The following is a 21,206-nucleotide window of genomic DNA, read 5'->3' as shown; positions in this document are numbered from 1 at the left end:
ATTTTCTTTTGCGCTTCGCGCCAACTTATGGTGGCACTACAATTAGAAAGTCTAGGTACAAGCTTTGCCCCTCCCTTGGCAAATTCCTCGCAAGGCGCCTGTCTAACCGTGTCTCAATTTGTTACTATATATGACCGAAAGTAGTTACTTTTTTTTTCTCGAAATGGATAGCTAGACGGACTGCATCCGTAATGAAATTTGGTTTGCATCTTGTGTATGAGTGTAAGTACGTACAATCACGCATATGATTTACATCGATATAGGTTCACTGGGTTTCCATTTGGCCTGTTTCCTACAAGATTTCTAACCGCAGGTGCATATAGCCTAAGGGAGGGGGGGGTGGAGACCGCCCTCCCCCTAGAGCATATTTTTTGGGTATTTTCTATGATATCAAAGTTTTATAGTAGCCGTTATAAGAGGTTTTAATATTTGTACTCCAATAATTTAACTGTGTCTGAATTTTTGAAAATTCCTTCACCGACATTCTTCATCATACTTCCCGCTACTCGTGCAATTTTGACCAGTCTGTTAGGGATTGAAGGGTGATTTTCTATATTGGTTGTCCATTGATGAAATTTTGTGCAACATTATGGGTAAGTTTTGAAGTGAATTTATTATTCAAATTCTGAAGAAATAATGGGCTTAAAACCTTGAAAAGTGGGGCTGACGGGTATTGTGGGGCGTTACGATATAGGATTACCTTCAAAAGCATTGATCCACATGAGATGTGATGAGGTCGAACATGATGTGTGACTGGTGACAATCTTGAAAAAAAGGTTATGAATGAAAAAAAAAACTAGTAGGAAAAACTTGGTACTCAGGCAAAAGCGTACATCTGGTTGGTCATTTTCAAGCCCGAGAAGAGCCATTTCCGGTGGTCTGGGGGCTATCAAAAACAGAAATTTTCTTGTACACTGCGCGCCAACCAGTGGTGGCGCTCCGCTTTGATAGTAATTCGCCTGCATCCAAGCAAATGTCCCCCCCCCAATATTTGAAACAGATCGCCGCCCCTGATCAATATATTAGCAATGTGTAAATTTACTCTTAAGAATAGCGAGAAATTTTGCAGCAAAATTTTCCTTTACAAAATAAACACTTTCTTGTTGTTGTATATAATTGCACTCCTTTTAGTGATTATACTCAATAAATTTAACCTGATTTGGGTTAATATCTCAAATGTTATTAGACCATAAATGTCTATTACACATCTCTGCAGGTAGGCAGGTGATGGGCTGAATTAACAATACCATGTTTTATGACTGTTGCAATTGTCTTTGTTTTAGTAGTCATACACATAGTAACATTGTCATTGCCTAGAAGTTTGCTATTATAAAACACAATATGGTGGTATTTCTGGTTGCAAGGTATTGCTTTGGGTACAACAGCTATCATTGCAAGAATTAGGGGTTAATTAACAGTCTACCTTGCATTTATCTTATGGTAATGCATGAACAGTGATATAACTCTATAGCTGGATGCACTCGGCCTACACTGCTTGAGCAATACACCCCGACCGTTCCTGCATTGCCCAGCAATAAATGCACGGTACACTATTGATAAAACCTGTTCATTAATACAAAGAACTAATAAAAGGTTTATTTTCATCTCAGAATGTTACAATAATTAGACTATTCATTGAAAAACACTAGTTATACAGCATAACGATCTGATGCAAAGGAATACCTTGCCTTTGTCCAAGCATAGCAAAGTGAGAAGGAAGTTACACTAGGGCATTGGTGTACAATGGATATGTACTAGGTATAGTACACTATATACTGTGCTAAGCTATATAGTTAATTTTGGGTCATACTCTTGTGAACAATTCCATCAAGAAATTTAAGTTCTAAAACAAACAACTTTTGTGTAGTACAATTGCTTGAACATTTGATCACACAGATATAGGCGTAGGATCATACCAGGATCGTTAGGCCATTTTTCCTAGGTGACCGCTTAATGCGGTTATATTCACATCAATACCAGCATTTTAAATAAGATTATCGTTGTTAAACCCACCCTATGGTTATTATACTTCATGCTGAAAGCTAGCTTTCTCAGTTTGGTGATCATTTTGCCAAGGGTTGTTAACACCTAAGGAGCTTGTTGCTTATAATACCATACTTTGTTTGCCTGAAATAGCTTGGGCAGAAAGCTGGGATCTGGATTAAGCTTAAAAAGATACCATTTCTATTTTCAACTTAGAACTATTAATCCACCATTGAGTTTACCTTGCATTATACATAGGTTAATGCAAAGTCAGCTGATGTCAACAGGCCAATCAGATTTGAGAACATTTAACAAACATGAATTAATTATGCTCTATTATAATCCTGGTGGAATTTGACATGTTTCCTGCTGATAGAAACATTTAAACTCTTAATATACTGGTGTGAGGGATGATAACTTATACAGCAAGTAGCATAGAGTGGAATAAAAAAGTACTATTCATTAAATAAGGGACTTAAGTGTATATGAGGGTGTATATACTTATTCCCTGTGTAATGTATGCCTTAAACATGAATTGAGAATTTGGAAATTTAGGAAACAAAGATCAAAAGAAAACCACTGTTGTTCAGATTTGTATATAGTAACCCACATGTTACAGGACAACTACCATTTATGTTTGATGTGGAAAATGTACACAATAGTTATTTAAATGTCCATAACAGAAAATTGTAATCTTTTAGCTAAAATCTTGCCAATTACTAATGACCCTTTAGTGGACTAAGGAAACAAAACTGAAGAAAACAATTACTAATGTTCTTTTGGTGGTCAAAGGGTATTGCATCTCCCTTAGAAAGGGGTGTGTTGGTGAGGATACACCAACAGTAATATTAGCTGTTTCACTGCTTATATCTCAATCAGAGCTTGATTTGCAATAAGTAAAACTAGTCTGCAAAGACTTTCAGGACAGAACCAGAAAACCAATATTGTTTTGAAAATGACTGTTGTTAGTCATTAATTCATAAGTTGATCAAACCACTGTCAAGATATCTGAAATAAGAAATATCATGAGAGCAATTTTTAATATAAATGATACATTTCTCTGTTACAGAACCATCAGGGGAAGGTCTCTTTCATAGCAGCACAAGGTTTGTATTCATTTTTAGTCTCCAGTTTTGCTAATGACTGTCCTCAATAACACTTCTATAGATCACTTGTAAAACATTCATTCTGAGCCTGTACTCTTTATAACACAAACATCAGCAGTGTTCGAGCAAATATGTCTAAGTTGATGTTCTTCTTGGAAGACCTGCTTGAATTGTTTCCTCTAACAAATATTGTGACCCTCTAGAGTATCAAAAGATGTTTCTGCTCATGTTTGTCAAATTTTTGTATTTTAGTTACATCAATTCTTAGCTATTTAAGACAGATTCCTGTGAAAATTGTTATGTAATCATCTATAAAAATTGTGGTTTAATATAGTTGATTGAACAGATCCTTTCTGAATATTATAGGAGGTTTACTTATTAAAGCAATAGATGTTTTGCAGGTGTTCATGATGTTCTTTGCCTCTTTCTAGGTATGTGAGTTCACTATATTCATTGAAGTTCAGAACTGTCATACTCTGTGTTTTCAAATGTCGTTGTTTGATGAGCATACTTATATCTGTAAATATCTCTATTTGTTTAAGTCACTTTTTGCCTCTCTTGTATCCAATGTTAAAAGAAAAGAAAATAGAAAAACTTATTTGTAGCTGTCGTCTTCACTTTCAGGAATGTTGCATATCACAAGAGTTTTTATATTAATTTTCCTTTATGGAATTAATATGTGCATTGATTTTTATTTACCTTCTGCTTTCTTGTAGGAAGTATATTTCCACCATTAAGTGATTCGATCCTTTTGTATGGTAACTTGTGATTATCCCTTTAGTATTACAACTGAGCAGTATGTCTCATAATAAGGAAATGTAAAATAGTTTGATATGTCTATGTTTATTACTGTTCTGAAGGACCGAGGGAAGGTACAAAGAATGATTTCTGGAGGATGGTTTGGAAGGAAGATGTAGAAACAATAGTGATGCTGGTAGATAAACATGGAACTGAGCAGGTAATATAATATATTATATGGAATAGAATATGAAGAATAATGAGGCCAAGAGGAAACCTGCAGAGATAATAAATATCATAGATCTAATTATCTGAGTATCTTATTTGAATAAACTGTCAGCTTGATATTTAAAGAACATAGCAGAAAAAATGTTTACTGGATAGTATTACATGGAATAGAATGTGTTGACCAACAATCATTTATGCATCAACACCAAAGAAGCAATTTATTGAGAAAGAAAAAAACAAAAAATTGTCCAATATAGCTTAGGTGCGGTATCATTAATTATATATCACAAATTGTGTGTATATTGCATTTGTTTCATCATTTCATTACAACAGCATTCTAAGGGTACACAATACTGGCCAGACAGAGTAAAAACAAGTGAAGAATATTGTGACATCACTGTCTTGCTGATGGAGTCAACAGCCTTCAGGACACACACTGTCAGAAAAATGAATGTTCTCAAGGTACATGATTTAATGTTCATGTATGCATTGAAATGACTATGTGATGTAACGATGTCAGAGACCATTGAAACTGATTTTGGTTGTAAAGTTAATTCATATATGTAGTATTGTCTTCTTATTATGTTTCCTGAATTGTGTTAATTGTATTGTCACTTGTCAGAGACTTTAACTTATATCTTTGTTGTGTTTTTAAAGTAGTAACATTATCAAACTTACAGGCTTTCTGTTCATATTACAAAATAGTTAAGAATAGAAAGATACTTTAATACCATCAATCAGAAAAGTGAGTACAAGGTTCCGATGCAGTCAAACAGCTCTCAGAATGCACACCCTCAGAAAATGAATGGCAAACATCTCTAAATAGCTATGTATGGGTTATAACTAGTTTATAAAAGACACATAAGGAGGAAGCAAATGTGTATCATTTTACACTTTCCTTAAAATATTGTACCCCCGATGAGATAATCAAACAGATTAACTATATTACATCACAATAGTGTACCTGTGTTACTTATGTTGTAGAGGAGCACCATCTACAGAATCAGAGGTGTTATTTCTATTGGATTTATATAATTGGTTGATTAATTGACTGACTTTTAATTACTATCTAAATAATCATCCTTTACTTCTGTCATTTGTTACTCTTGTTTCATTTCTCATGATGATGCAAAGAATGAAAGAAGAATATTTGACAGTGAATGAATTAAGATTTTATTTGTTGCCATCCCACATGGCTGTGTTGTTTACAGTAGATCTGTTCAGAATAATGGAATACAATGTTGACTAAATGCTGCTTCACTTGTGTGTTATTTATTACATTGTTACATCAGGGTAATGAGAAAGTGCTTACTTCTGTAAGACAGTATGAGATTCCGTGCTGGAAGTATGGAGGTGTTCCTTCCGAGCCTGCTGACCTCATCTCTGTCATCAAACAGATCAAGAATCATCAGAACGGAGGCAAGCATTTACTGGTCCATTGTAGGTAAGACCACCACATTTAGATATAGTTGTCAGTTGTCTCTCCTTGGTCTGACATGGTTTCTATCAAACAATATTTACTTGTAACAGAGAGTTTGGTCCTCTGACACACATCTGCTTTGACTTTATAAATATTGTGATCACCTGCAATGGTTGAAGCCCAGCAAATGTCACATGAAGTACTCATGTAACATTCCAGACAGACTTAGTAATTCAAGATGGTCTCATTATAAAGGTGATGTGTGTTTTATGTTAAGATGCTTGTGGACAAAAAGAAATGTTAATTGTTTAAACCTAAAGTTATCCTTTTTTTATTTCTCTTTTCCTTTTTCAAGTAATGGTGTTGGTGCTACTGGTGTATTCATTAGTCTCTATGATCTGATGGATGTCATTAAAACCAAGAAGGAAGTAAGTGTGTTTGATGTCATAGAAGGAATGAGAAAAGACAGGGTGAACATGGTACTGACAAAAGTAAGTATATTTGATACATAGAGTAATGGTGTTAGTGCTACTGGTACATTTATTACCTTAATTGTGTCACATATATCAAATAAAGGTCACATATATATCAAACGATGAAGGTATCATAACTATATGATTAAAGGGCTTTTAAGTAGTTCTAAATTCCTTTGCATTGCATGAGGTTGATGTGCTTTTCTTTGATTTTAGCTCCAGTATCTGTTCATCTTTGATGCTTTGTTGGAAGCGATGTTGTCTCCAGACTCTCAGATGTCATGTGATCAACTCAAGAAACTGGACCTCTCAGCAATAAAGAAGAAGTCAAAGAAGGAATTCCAGGTTGGTTTAATACTAGATGTAGGTGTATTACTATATTTTATATAATTGCTTTATATTGCGTTACCAAATGGAATATTACAAAATGCTGTATAATTAAATAATGTATTACTCATTGCTGTATTACTGCTATATGCTGTATAATTGAATGGTCTATTACTATATTTTGTAACTAAATGCAATTTGAAGAAATAAGTCATTTTCAATTTGTTTAGATTTTGCAAGAAAATAACAAAATCCAAGAGGACTTTTCATGCCTGGCAGGAATTTCATCTGAGAATAGTCATAAAAATAGGTTCCATGATATTCTTCCAGGTGAGCTATTTTCATAAAAAACAGGTTCCCTGATCTTATTCCAGGTTCTGATCTAACACAGGACAATTGTTAATAACATGGAAGGGAACATCTTAGGATGTTCATAACTGCTCTAGATTGTAAAGCAACTCCCATTACAATACATTAATAAACAACCAGAGAAGATGTAGTGTTCACCAGGCTTATGCTTTCCCTAAAGTGGATATCTGAGACATTCACCATTCATGGCAATTTCAATTCCAACGTTGTGTATAGTTTCTGTTAGGAGAGTCTGTACCATTCAAAATAGAATCAGAACCACTTGACACATGGACAGCATGTTTTGCAGATGTTCTTCCAATAAAGTGCCTCCAAACCACATTTTAAAAACCCAGTCTATTTGGTAACATATTTAAAATATTGCTCCAATGTCTCTGTTGACCCTTTTCTTTGAGAACACGTGGGATAAATAATATTGATACGACATAGTGCAGGCTTATACCAATACCTTAGATTATGGATTAAATGTTCATGACTTAATTAAAGCATATAGCAGATTTACAAATAGCTCTCTACCACAAGTTACTTTCATGGGAAATATGCTCCTTTTTACAGTTTTCCCATATTCTCTGTTTATACGGAGAGGACTCAGGGTTTATTTTCTCATTGTGACTCATCATGGAAACCATGTTGTTAACATAGCTAAAAAATAACTGTTGAGTGTCATTGATGATGCTTTAATGGACTGAAAAATGTAGCTTGTTCAAATTGTTGATCGAAGCTTGGTAGGTTATTTAGATTATTATCAACCAAACTTTGAGAAAGTTTCTGCATTATTCTGTTGCAGTGGACAAATTCAGACCAGTCTTGAAATCTCCAAGCAACTTATTTGGTTCCAGTGATTACATCAATGCTACTATTGTCAAGGTTTGTACTTTAAATGGACTTTACCTGGTTTGAGTTCCTGTCTATTATTTGTCCATAGAAACATTTCTTTCAGGTTGTTTCTTCAGAATGAGTTATTGAAATTCTCATGAAAGATAAGGATACTTCAGAAAACGTTATAGGTTACATTTCTTTCATAACATTTCCCAAACGTGTGACATCTACAATTATGTCCTAGATTGCTGTAGAACTAATGACATATATAATTCATCTTTTTAGAACATTTCAGAAAGGGAGATCATTATGACCCAGTCCCCTTTGGCCTCAACTGTAGAAGACTTTTGGAGACTGGTCTTTGATTACAAGTGCACATCCATTGTGATGTTGAACACCATAGAGGACTCTGATGAGGTAGGTTTTTAAACACATTTATTGTTAGATGATCATTACCAGAGCACATTTTAGGGAAGATTTTAATCAGGTTTTAAGAACCGAAACACATTGCCTGACTTATTCATGCTATGTATGTCAAAATGCTATCATGTAAACATGCAGTATTTTTGTCTATTGTCACCACTACTGGTAGAATGGGCTGGATATGACAATGTTTATGCAGAGGGCACTGCCATATCAGTCTACAGTTCTGGTCCTAATACATGAACTATCATATAACAGACATCCAAACATTTTGTAAAACACTGTAGCATATCTCGATCTATACTAGTTGTGACAATATGATTCAAAAGATCTTGTCTTCAATATTATGAGAATAATAGCAGGTCCAGTATATTTGCTTAAAACCTAAACTCAGTGTAGCATATGTGTTTGAAAGTACCTTAAAGAAACTTTCTGATTGGTTGACAATCTGACATGTGTAAAGTTGCCAAACAAATGGGGGGCAACATTTCATTGCTAAAAAGTGCCAGTTAAAAGTGTAAAACTATATTGTTTACTTATGTTCCAAGCTTAAACTCAGTTCAGTGGATGTGATTGAAAAATACTCGAAAGAAGCTTTCTGATTAGTTGAGGGAGATACGTGTAAAGTTGCCAAACAAATTGTGGGCAACATTTCGTTGCTCAAATGTGCTAGTTACGAGTGGTAAAATCACAAATTGTTATGTCACACTTGTTTTGCACAAGAATGCTATTGAAAATGGTGGAGATCAAATGTCATCTGAGGATAATGAAGTTCAAAGTCTGAAAGCCTTGTTAACATGATAACCACAAGTATGAAGCTCTATGAAGTTCTATAACAAAATTTGGCAGGGAATCACAAAGCCAACTGACCATTTGGTTTTAAATTATGTAATATTATTTGTATGATAAATTTCCACTTCTGCTTCTAATTTACAATTACAATTATGACTTGATAATGATGGCTTTCTTTACTTAAATGTTTAGTTGAAAGATTTTACCATCTTGTGTGTTTTTCAAAGTTTAAGAAGCAGTGGCTTTCTTATCTGAATTGCTTTACCTTCTGTACATTCATATAGGAAGTAGAATTTACATCATATTGCAGTCAAGATATTTAAAAAAAAGAGTGATTTGGTTTGTCTCTGTGTTAATCTCATGAATTCAACAGAGTACTCTGCATGAACTGTTCTTGTATTTGCATATAATGTAAGAGATAATGTCATAAAAACCTCATATAAACTGCATAGCACAGTTTGTGGAGGTGTTTTACATTCATGTAAACAGAATTTCTCTGTTGTAAACAAAAGTACCTAATCATTAAGGAATATTAGAAAAATTGGTCCTGCAGAGGTAGATTAAACATATGGTTAAAATAATGGAGAAAGAGCTGCATGAATATGCTTCTTAACCTTATTAACATTATTCTTTGGCAGCAATCTTGAACTTTCTATGAAACATGAGACAAGCAAGGCTCAAACAGTTTCACCAAAATCAAAATAAGAACTGATTATTTATATTTGATCTTTCCTGTTGACAGTCGGTGACTGACTACTGGCCTGGTGGTCAGGGTGGAACAGGTACACATGGTCTGATGACTGTTATCTGTAAGAAGATTGAAAAAAGTGATGTGTTCACCAGGAGACAGTTTGAAGTCAACCACAAGAGATCTCAGGTTCATCATCAATAATATTAATATTACTATAAAGTCTCATGTTATGATTCACTTCATAAGGCACAGTATATTGTCAAACATTTTGTTTGTCAAACAGCTAATTATTAAAAGTTAATAACAGAAACAACCTGCATGTTGATGGGTGTTAGTGCTGTTGCATACTACAATGGAGACAATACTGTTGAGGAATGTTTTGATACTGTGTAGAGAGTGTAGGGCAGTGTGGTCTCCACATGGCTGTATGATATGAGTAGGCCTTTAATTTCAATAACCTGCCATATTTGGACTTTTTATGTCTCCAATATGACTAAAATGTGCTTTATATGTAGAAAATGGCAGGATATACTTAGATGTCCTTCTATGTTGGTGTGTGAGGTTTGACTCTGTTGATGTAATGGGAGTTTTATGGTACCTTAAACCTTCACATAATAATTATAAAGAGTAGCTCAATCATTGAGTGTGCCTTACTTGTAATATAATTCATTCCAGTAGAGTACATTTACATCATATATTTAATTCTTGTTGTCACATGATGAACAAGTAGAACCTGTCCATCATGAGCAAACATTTTAAGCTGTACATATGCTTGTAATGGTAAAGTCTATAAATTGTCAAGAGCTCTCTTAGCAATTCCATTGGAATGTTTGCAAAATTCCCTCCATATTGATACTCATTCACATATAAAGCAGCATGTTTTGGGTATATGTGTTTGTATTCAATAATTTGATATCTATTGTTAATCAGGACTAGCTCTAATAGTAAATTTGAGAACCATCTGTCTTATATTCTGTCCATATATATATATATATCCTATACAGTCAGTCATCCGTTTTTCAATTATGCTAAACAACTAAATGAAACTGTGAAATTAATTAAATTTGTCTTTCAAAATTGTTTATGACATCCTTTTAGTTTTCTAGTGTTGATTTTGTTAATATTTCTTTCGTAGTTCTCTACCTGTGGGAGAGATCTAATACCTCTATCTATATATTGTTGCAGAAGTATCATTGCAGATAACTTGACCTATTATAATAACGTAAAATCTCACTTAACGAGATATTTAACTTCATCATGTCTCGTTAAACATGTGTCAAACATTGCAGCATTAAATTGACCAGTGCATATATATTTTTAATTTGTTAGAAGCCACTTTTGGTGGATCACTTCTCCTTCCATGGATGGCTTGGAATTAAACCAGATGTTCACAAACTCAGAGAGTTTATCAAATACACAAGAACTAAAGGCCCTGGTCCAGCTTTAGTGCATTGCATGTATGTATCATCTTCTATTACACTGAATCATTACAAACAATCAGTGAATACATTTTAAACAGCGGAACTAAAGGCCCTAGTACAGCTTTAGTACATTGCATGTATGTATCATTTGTCTATTAAACTGAATCATTATAAACAATCAGAGAATCCATTATATATACCACAATTAAAGGTCTCAGTCCAGCTTTAGTACATTGCATGTATGTATCATATTCTTTTAATTTAGATCATAGTAGACACTCAGAAAATTCACCAAATACGTCAGAACTAAACGACCTATCCCTGCAGTACTTCATTTGCACAATGTGGTGTTTATCTAGTAAACTGCTTTTCTCTTCTCAGTAATGGAATTGGTTTGAGTGCTGTCTATGTCATGGTTATCTCTAATCTAGAGAGAATTGAGACAGAGGGTGCTGTTGATGTATTTCAAAGCCTGAATAGACTCCGGAAGCAATGTCCCAAGGCAGTCCAGACACAGGTTTGTATCAGAATTGACTGTCACTTAACTGAAACTACATACTGACATAAAACGTTATGCTACTGTTAAGCCTGCTGTAAGTGAGAGGGGGGATTAGTGAATTAAACTTATGTGTATTGTACATCCAGACTACCTTTAATTGTAAATTTGCTAGAATAGGTATATTTGATGTACTCCATCATAAATGTATTTGACATATTTATACATACAGATCTATCTCATTATATGTGACATGGTTTGTGAAAATGTTAAGGTATATTGATTTACTCTATTATTTATATGTGACATGTTTTATTTTAATATATGTATCTCAATAAGTATGACAATGTTAATTTTATTGATTGATTGGGTTCAATGTGACCATGATAATCCTTAGTTATAAACACCTGACAAGGACATGATCAGTAAACATTAATGGTATTGCTTTGACTGCTTCGTCTGTAGCTAAGCTTGGTAGTTACTTCATATAATTAAGGTTAATACAAACTTTTAGAGTGTGACTGTGAAGGTATATTGTGGCATTCCACCTTAAGTAGATGTTTTATGTAAGTTTTACATTTTCCTTTCATTTCCAGGATGAGTATCTTCTGTGTTATGAGCTTCTTAGAGATCATCTTAACAATCCAGAAGAATATGCTGTTGTCTTCTAAGATGGAGCTGGATTAAATGAAGACTATGTAAACTATATTATAAGCTTAGATCTAGGGATGCACCGGATCCAAATTTTTGGATCCGGCCGGAACCGGATTTTGCCGGATAGTACATGAAATCCGGCCGGATAAAATCCGGCCGGAACCGGATTTTTTCATTACACAAAAGAAAGTCATTAATAAGAAGTACAAGTATGAAACAAGGAGCAAATCTTAGGTGAGGTATACGCATATTATAAAGAAGGTGAAATTAAGACCCCATTTATGAGATTAAATATGACTTGAAGTGGTGTAATCTACATTCTTTAATAAAATAACTACAATATAATTGTTGACAAGCTTGATACAGTATGTAAATTTGTTTGCTGGAAAAATACTGCATACTACCTATGAAGTTTGTTTTAAAACGGGAAGCTATATTTTACAAATCTCATACTTTATACTGAATAAAAAGATTATTTAATTGTTGTAATAACACTACTATCTGGATTTAGAATTGTCATTTTATTATTCATTATTTGGTAACAAATTTTTACACTGCAATATTATCTGTAAAAAAAACAATTGAAAAAAAGCATTGTATCTTTCCAGAAGTGGAAGAAACTTCTTATCTATCTTTTATCTATCCTTTAAAATGGAATTGAATGTTCATTAGAACACTTAATGGTTTAGGTTTTTCATGAACTTTTAGGAACTTTCATGGTGACAAGAGATATCTCTTTCTGTGAGAAAATTAGATACTGTTTTTTCTGTGACTGGCACCCCATTTGGTGGAAACTCTTCTAGTCCATTGCTTCATCTATTTATAAAAGTGCCAAGATTACAATTTGCATATTGCCATGACCAGAAACAATGGTAACAATTTACAGCTTTCTAGACAGGAAATGGACTGTAGTGGTCCACAAAAAGATCCATTGTTTTGACTTCTTAAGGTCCTAATGCACATGTTTGGATCTTGGACATTTCATGCAAGTGTTTCTCTCTGACAAGTAGTACTGTTAATGAAGTTATTTCACTATAAGATTTGGAATATGGCTTCCTCATTTACTTGGAAGCATTTCACTGTTCAGGATCAGGCTGATGAAATTGCAGAGTGTACATTGTGTAAAAAAGGTATAAGAAGAGGACCACCAGGATGTCTGCCGAAGAATTTCAGCACCTCTCCTTTGCACAGACATCTTCAAGCCAAACATCCTGAAACATACAGGCAGGCTAAAGAACAATCAAATGCAGAGAAAAAGCAACTAGATGTACTGTATGTCCACCACCAAAACAAAGGAAAATGATGCTGATGGGACATCAATCAACACTGAAGGATTGCTTGGAGAAGAAAAAGATATGGGATATGAATGATAAGCGAGCAGAGGATATACACCAGAAGATAATGAAAATGATTGCTATGGATAATCAGCCATTCACTATTGTAGAGGATATGGGTTTTATTGAGCTCATTGGACATCTTCAGCCAAACTACTTACTTCCAAGTAGGAGATACTTTTCAGATGTCATGCTTCCAAAAACATATGAGGACTTGAAAGCTAAGCTGAAAATAGAGCTACTTCCAACAAGTGCACCTTTCATATCATTCACTTCAGATATTTGGACATGTCAACATTCTAATGAGTCTTTTGTTTCCTTAACTGCTCACTGGATAGATCCTGACTTTCAGAGGAAGAATGCTGTCCTTCATGCTAAACATTTTCCTGGCTCACACACACTTTGGTTGATCTTTAGAAACAGTGGGTCAGACCATTGAGAAAATTAAATTAAACATGTTAAACCTAATTTTTCCTTACTTTGAATGTTTTCATTAATTTTTGGAAATAGTTTACATTGATTTAAGTTAATACCAACACCTTTTTAAGGAATAATTCAGGCTAGATTTTGAAAAAGGTCCGGCCAAATTTTGAAATATATCCGGCCGGATTTTGAAAAATATCCGGCCGGAACCGGAACCGGATAATTGCTCACTATCCGGCCGGATAGTCCGGCCGGACCGGATATCCGGTGCATCCCTACTTAGATCAGTTGTGACCATTATTTCATTTATTGATATGCTATGTAGTGATATATCAAATTAGAATAATTCAGTGACTTTTCCTTAACCGGAATTATAACTGTTATACTCATAAACCTGAAATGATGTGATTACGCTGTGGATTTAAATGTTTCCATGATGAATGGTCCACGTCACTATTGAAAACAAAGGACCATCTGATCAACTCTGCATTTTGTCTAGTGTTCAGAATCCAAAATCATTCTTGATTCCCATTTTTGAAATACCATTCAAACTTAAGGTTTTGTTGTAAGATGGATTTATGTGAGGACCAAAAGTTGTCAAAGTCAGTTTTCTAACAATGTCTAACTGATAGCCGTACAAACTTGGCTTTCAAAATGAAAACTAATGTAAGTACAATTAATCAATATTAAGTGTGAAGACAATAATATACAAATGGCTAATATCGGCTACGAATATGTAGAGACAAATTTGAGGTATGGTTCTGCATTTGCATAATTGAAATATGTCATAAAATTGGAAATCTCAATGCAAAATGAAAGGTATTTTTGAGTTAGTTAGTTTGTTTTAATTCTATAGCGGTATGATTTTTCATTTTTTTTTTAACATTTAAGCAATTTCAAAGTCATTATGAAACCAAGATGATCAAATTTGACCATATTGTAGGGTGGGGGGGGGGTGGGGTGGGGATGAAAAGCGGGGAGTCAAATGTTGGACAGACATATAACACGGTAACATCTAAATATTGTATCCATTAGCACAAGAGTAAGTAGCATCATCAGCATACAACAATACTTTATTCCTTTCACTTCAATAATAAACCATGTACCTAAGCTCAGCTGATGTAAATAGCCAGATATACACAGAGATCATTACAAGGTTTGAGGTTTTCTTATTACCGGTTATTTTAATATACAGCTTCTTGGTGTTATTACTATTATTTTCATATTGAATAGTGCTTTATATATATATCTTAATTTTTGCTTTTAGTTGTTAATGAATGCAAGAAGAATTGTAGGGAAGCAGGCTTGAGGTTTTTTTTTCTCCTACAGGTATTGATTTTAATTTCATTTTCACAACTTCTTGGTGTTTTTACTATTTTCATATTGAACATTGTATTGACAAGTTGGTACTTGTTTGGTTAAACGTTATATCTTCATGCTTACTGTAAGTTGTTAAATAATGCTAGTGGACTTGGGGGAGGGGGGGGGCAGTGTTATCAGTTCACAACAGCAAACAATAGGTACAAAAGCTATTGGAGTGTATGCAATCATTTGATAATAACTTTCCATAGACTGTATCATGTTGTGCATTATGCACATTAAAATATGTGATTGGAAGAAGTGGAAATAAAAATAGGGTTACCAAAATTCAAGTCAAAACTTTAAAGTTATTAACCAATCATAGACATGGAAGTGTCTATTAGTGTATTAGTATACATGGCCAGTAGTGTTTATAAAGTGGAAATGGTAGCAGGGTAACATTGTGTCTAAGATGGAAGCATGCTAAAAGTGATCTTCCCAATTATGAACATGGAAGTGACTATTGCACAGTGTGCAAGTTGTTATAATGAGGGATATTGGAGAAGGTTGAATGTAAAATTGTAATTTTACTGTCAGTTGTTAATGAATGCTTCTAGAGGGGAGATGGGAGGGTGGAGGGGTGTAGTATCAGTTCATAACAGAAAACAATAGCTAGAACAGCTGTTTGAGTGTATGTAATCTTCTGATAACCACTTTCCATAGACTGTATAATTTTGTGCATTATGCACACTAAAAAATATGTCCGACGTACGTGTTAGCATTTATACAAATGTTACATGTCTACTTACTCAGATTTGAATACAAGCAAAGTAAACCTGGCTATCTCCATGGTTTCACATAGTTTTGTTACAGAATGTCTGTGTGAGTTTTGTTCTTTAACTTCCATTTTATTATGAAACAATGTTCAATTAGTCATGATACTGTGTGATAAATTACTCAGCAATTAAGCAACAATATCCAGCAGTAATGGAGTTTACTCCCAAAGTAATGTCTCCAGCTCGTCCAAAATGCAAGCTATATTGTTCGTCTGCTCAGGGAGATGTAAGACTAACAACTTTATAACAGCAGAGATGATGAAACCACAAGATAACCTGTTCCTTTCAACGACAATGAAAATGGGCCAAATACCTATGACACATAAACACAGATTTTTCCTCCATTGCTGATAAAACCAGAACAGCGGTGGTTTATTATTGTAAAAAATAAATGTAAAAAAAAAAACACACATCAGTGCGATTCACTAATATTTTTTGTTCAATAATTTGGAAAATAAAGTTACACAATTTTCTCGTCTGCATCTGGCAGAATAAGAATAATACAATATCTGTAGTCATCATGAGAATGGTCACACAGCATGGCATGGCAATGGTCGATGCGACGATTGCGACCATACACCACGAACCTTGTTGTGCTGCGTGATATCGACATCTGCTGAAAATATGTTCAGTGCTTCCACCTAGCGCAACAATCTATCAAAAGATTGGCTCCGTTTGTACTGAGCCGAGGTATCAGGTATTCATGGGCGGCGATCATGGGGGTTGGGGGGGTGGGACGGGGTTTTTTTTTTAAAAATTTTAAGCATATGTTTTGTATATTTTTATGATATCGCTAGTAATTTTAAAATAGAAAATGCTTAGATGCAACTTACAAGGCCTGGGAAGTGCCATTTCCAGCGATCTGGGAGGCATTTTCGGCCAAAATTTTCTTTTGCGCTTTGCGCCAACTTATGGTGGCGCTACGCTTAGAAAGTCTGGGTACAAGCTTTGCCCCTCCCTTGGCAAATTCCTCGCAAAGCGCCTGTCTAACCGTGTCACAATTTGTTACTATATATGACCGAAAGTAGTTTTTACTTTTTTTTTTCGAAATGAATAGCTAGACGGACCGCATCCGTAATGAAATTTGTTTTGCATCTTGTGTATGAGTGTAAGTACATACAATCACCCATATGATCCACATCGATATGGGTTCACTGGGTTTCCATTTGCCCTGTTTCCTACAAGATTTCTAACCGCAGTTGCGTAGCCAAGGGAGGGGGGGTGAAGGGGTGGAGACCGCCCTCCCCCTCGAGCATATTTTTTGGGTATTTTCTATGATATCGAAGTTTTATAGTAGCCGTTATAAGAGGTTGTAATATTTGTACACCAATAATTTAACTGTGTCTGAATTTTCGAAAATTCCTTGGCCAACATTCTTCATCATACTTCCCTCTACTCATACAATTTTGACCGGTCTGTTAGTGGTTGAGGGGGATTTTTCTATATTGGTTGTCCATAGATGAAATTTTGTGCAACATTATGGGTATGTTTTGAAGTGACTTTATTATTCAAATTCTGAACAAATAATGTGCATAAAACCTTGAAAAGTGGGGCTGACGGGTATTGTGGGGCGTTACGTAGAATTACCTACAAAAGCAATGATCCACAGGAGATGCCATGAGGTCGAACATGATGTGTGACTGGTGACAATCTTGAAAAAAGGTTATGAATGAAAAAAAAAGCCCGAGAAGTGCCATTTCCGGTGATCTGGGGGGCTATCAAAACCAGAAATTTTCTTGTACACTGAGCGCCAACCAAGGTGGCGCTCCGCTTAGATAGTAACCTCCGGCCCCCCACAGGAAAGAACAGCCCCCCATGGCCCCCCAAGAAAGAAATCCTAGCTACGCCACTGTAGTTGATATGTTCACTTTCACCATTTTGAGCAAAATGATTTACTTTATTAAACTGCATGAAAAGTCACTCCATTAAATATTCTCGTGAATCGGTTTGGAGTGATTACAGAGAGCCAGCAGGGGCAGTGATTTCGGACACATTATCAATGAGCATATTTAAGGTAACATTGCTAATTACGACCATGGCAGCAAGGTTACTTTTAATCTAAACTTTAAGATGGAAGTTGCTGTGTTGACACAGTTTGTGTACGTTGGCGGCAGCATTGTTGAAGTTTTACTTCTACAGACAGAAAGAATTCACTTACTGGTAAACGTATACGCGGTAAACCACATATGAAATTACTGAACGTTTTACTATTGGAGTTATCAAGTTTACAATGTTTTCAGACGTTCACCTGTATTTGACCTAATTCTTTGACTTCTGCATAAAACAATATGATTCTAACTTAATGGGATCAACAAAGTAACCAAGTTTATGAATTCCACTAGACAGACATTTCTTTGGGAGTCATATACTTTGGAACTACATACCAATTAAGGGTGATGTTCAGCCAAGCATTACTTTTGAGTTTATCGTGTTTACAATGCGTTTAGGTTAAGCTTCACTAAACATCAAATGACCTTCAACCTCCGTCAATTTTACACGTCAATTACCTCAATTACAAAGGGGTATATCGCCTACCAAGCATAAAGCACAATAAAGGTGTATCTATTGAGTTACAGTGTTCATAAACATCTGTTATCATGGCTGTCTATCAATTTATAATGATGGGACATCCCAAAGATTAAACTAAACAAAACACCGCAAATCATCTTTCAAAGATTAAGAATCACAAATCATTTCCAAACCTAAGCGCGCGTTGACCGACAGCGCAGCATCATTCACAGTGGCGGCGCCAGGAATTTTTAGTTGGGGAGGCTAAGGGGGGGGGGGGGGGCTGAGCCATTTTTTTGGGTGGCTTACAAGATTGAGTGATCGCCGTCCTGGGGGAAGGGTATAAAATTGAAATTTTTCCCAATCCTGGAAAGGCCTACATGCAAAATGGTGGTATTTAGCGAGGCTTTTGTCACCTGAAAATTTCTCCAAAAATATGCATTTTTTTGTGAGTAACTTTAGTCAAATTAGAATGGAAGATACCAATTCACAGTTTTCGTATCACTAAAATATTACCTGCTGAGAAAGATCCAATTCCTTTGCTCAATTATTATATCGCGCTCTCTGACACAACTCCTGTTTTAGTCTGTATACACGCTGTTTGTGAAACGCACACGACATTGCCGTATGAGAACACCTGTCGGTGAATTGTTTTTATCAGTCACCAAAACAAGGCTTCCTGCACCACAACTGAGTCAGTGACTATTATCATGTGAAAAATTCATCAAAATTTCCATTGACCATTGTAGCACTGCGTTATGGCTGACAAAATTTGGGTAGGTTATATTGTTTCAATGAGTTTTTTTGGGCCTATTTCAGTTGGGGGGGCTAATGGGGGGGGGCTGACTACTTCAGTGGGGGGGCTAAAGCCCCCCCCCCAAGTCCCCCCTTGGCGCCGCCACTGATCATTCATGCATTGCGCTTCCGAATCCCTGCGAGCTATTCAAATATCATATAATATCATACAAGCTACAAATATAAGCGAGATAGAGAAGAAGTTCATGTAGAGTTTGTAAGTCTTGTGACATACGCCACTCTTACTGACAGCCAGAAGTTTGTCTCTCTTAACTACGTATGGATTAGTTTAGCGATGAAAACAAAACAAACCAACTTAGATGTTTGCGTAAATGGAATAGGTATCTCGATATTCTCAAAGACAATGCGCTCGAGTGTGGGAATAATAGATTATTTTCAGTGTTTCGGTTTATCTTTTTTACCAAATACGCCGGTACCTTCCAATCATATAAGGTACCCAGTTCGAGTCACTCCCAGATTAATGTATGTCGCCCAGTTACAGAGTTGTTGACAATTCATAATCATGGACGTTAAATATGAATATAAGAGACTGACCTCGGTCAGCTTGCGGCTTTGATAAGCCGATGGGGCTTCTTCGCGATCCGAGTTCCTTCGTGCAGGAGGATCTAAAATACATATGTATATACAAATGCATAACACTGGTAAAGTAAAATGTTACAAAATCGGTCGTCGGAAGTAATTGTATGAATGAACACTGTGGAAGTCTCAAAGGTGTCCAGAAATAATGACATGAATTATATCGTAGTATTTAACATGTAGTGATTATCTGTGACCTTATGTTACCAATGTATATTGACCAGCGTCTACTACTAACTCAAATGTAGGACATGGTTAGGCCTATAAGAAACATTTTGATATTCCACTGAACAATACAGACTCGAGCAAGTTGTCTCTCCGGAGTTTTGTATGGGCGCCCTCTATTATCCGTGTTGCCGCCATGGTAACTTTTCAGTCACATTATTGATGCTATGCATTACACTGGATCTTTATGAGAATTATCAAGTTTATTGCTTCATTTATTATGTAGCCTACTTCTATTTCGATTTCCTTCTCGAAATTTCAACACGACATGGAAAGTCAATATTTCGATGAAACAATGGCAACTTTTACATATTTGTGAAAATTTCCAAATAAATAGCCGAGATTACAATTCAAAGGTAAATTGAAGTATTAAATGTTTGAAATTTCGAGATTAAACATCTTCAAAGATCCGATTATAACAAGTGTTAAAATAATTAAGAAGTACGTGCGTGCAATTCTGTAAACAGTCATGAATTAGTAATGTCAATTTACAAATTTAACAACGAAAGCATGTGCTCCCTACTCTGTTCCAGCTGGTCCATTGGGGCCAAATGTGTATGGTGCCCCAGGAACTCATGAGATGTCGGACAACTGTGAAAATGTGAAAGTAAATCACGATCGATAATTATGCAACATATGGCCTAATTCAAGTATCAGTTATTTGGATACAAAGTTTAAGCTACTTTATTTTTGCAACAACAATATATTAGGTTGAAAATGAAAAATAAACTCATTCCTCAGCCTTTTTTTTTAACGAAATAACAATGAGTCTAGAATTTGTTGGGATAAAGAAGTTTACTGAACTGCAATGCGTCTCAGAGGGTCACTCAGTGGATGGTGGGGTAATGAGTAACATGGACTTCCCTAAAAATATCATGGGTGTTAATAGTTTGTGCGGCTGATTCGTACATGAGCAGAAGCAAATGTATATGATCCTTGCACTCAGAACTTTTCCTTGATCCCACTGAAACACATTTATTCCATTATTTCTAGGTTCGTGCGAAAGAATAAAAAAGAAGCTTAGATTGTGATATCTGAATTCGAAAGAAGCTGATTAAGTAATAGGCAGTAAGTGGGCATAGTAAGTTAGGCATTTCACACTCCACCATTCGGAAGCATCCAGCCGTGCTGTTTGCAGTTTGTGAATAGAGTCACGTGACACAACTTTGACACCACACTAGCCTATACGACAGTAGAATAAACAAATATTGTGGAGGTTGTGAAGCGTGACTTACAAGGTCATGTCGAT

At 35.3% G+C, this 21,206-nt stretch overlaps 1 protein-coding gene across 1 annotated transcript in view; it reads left to right on the top strand.

Moving 5' to 3' along the window:
- The window catches only part of LOC139978247 (uncharacterized), a 116,198-nt gene extending 100,362 nt beyond the window's left edge, over positions 1-15,836 (top strand). Inside the window, exons 17-29 of the mRNA XM_071988254.1 lie at positions 3,053-3,089; positions 3,950-4,047; positions 4,389-4,517; positions 5,348-5,499; positions 5,831-5,966; positions 6,165-6,293; positions 6,506-6,605; positions 7,432-7,511; positions 7,749-7,880; positions 9,421-9,555; positions 10,699-10,826; positions 11,172-11,307; positions 11,883-15,836. Coding sequence (XP_071844355.1) covers positions 3,053-3,089; positions 3,950-4,047; positions 4,389-4,517; positions 5,348-5,499; positions 5,831-5,966; positions 6,165-6,293; positions 6,506-6,605; positions 7,432-7,511; positions 7,749-7,880; positions 9,421-9,555; positions 10,699-10,826; positions 11,172-11,307; positions 11,883-11,957 — 1,467 coding nt within the window. The 3' untranslated portion in view covers positions 11,958-15,836. The remainder of the gene's footprint in view (positions 1-3,052; positions 3,090-3,949; positions 4,048-4,388; positions 4,518-5,347; positions 5,500-5,830; positions 5,967-6,164; positions 6,294-6,505; positions 6,606-7,431; positions 7,512-7,748; positions 7,881-9,420; positions 9,556-10,698; positions 10,827-11,171; positions 11,308-11,882) is intronic.
- The last annotated feature ends 5,370 nt before the right edge of the window (positions 15,837-21,206 follow it).

Source organism: Apostichopus japonicus, chromosome 2 (assembly GCF_037975245.1).
Source record: "Apostichopus japonicus isolate 1M-3 chromosome 2, ASM3797524v1, whole genome shotgun sequence".
NCBI lineage: Eukaryota > Metazoa > Echinodermata > Holothuroidea > Aspidochirotida > Stichopodidae > Apostichopus > Apostichopus japonicus.
Note: the sequence above shows the minus strand (reverse complement) of the source record. Positions and strands in the feature narration are given on the sequence as shown.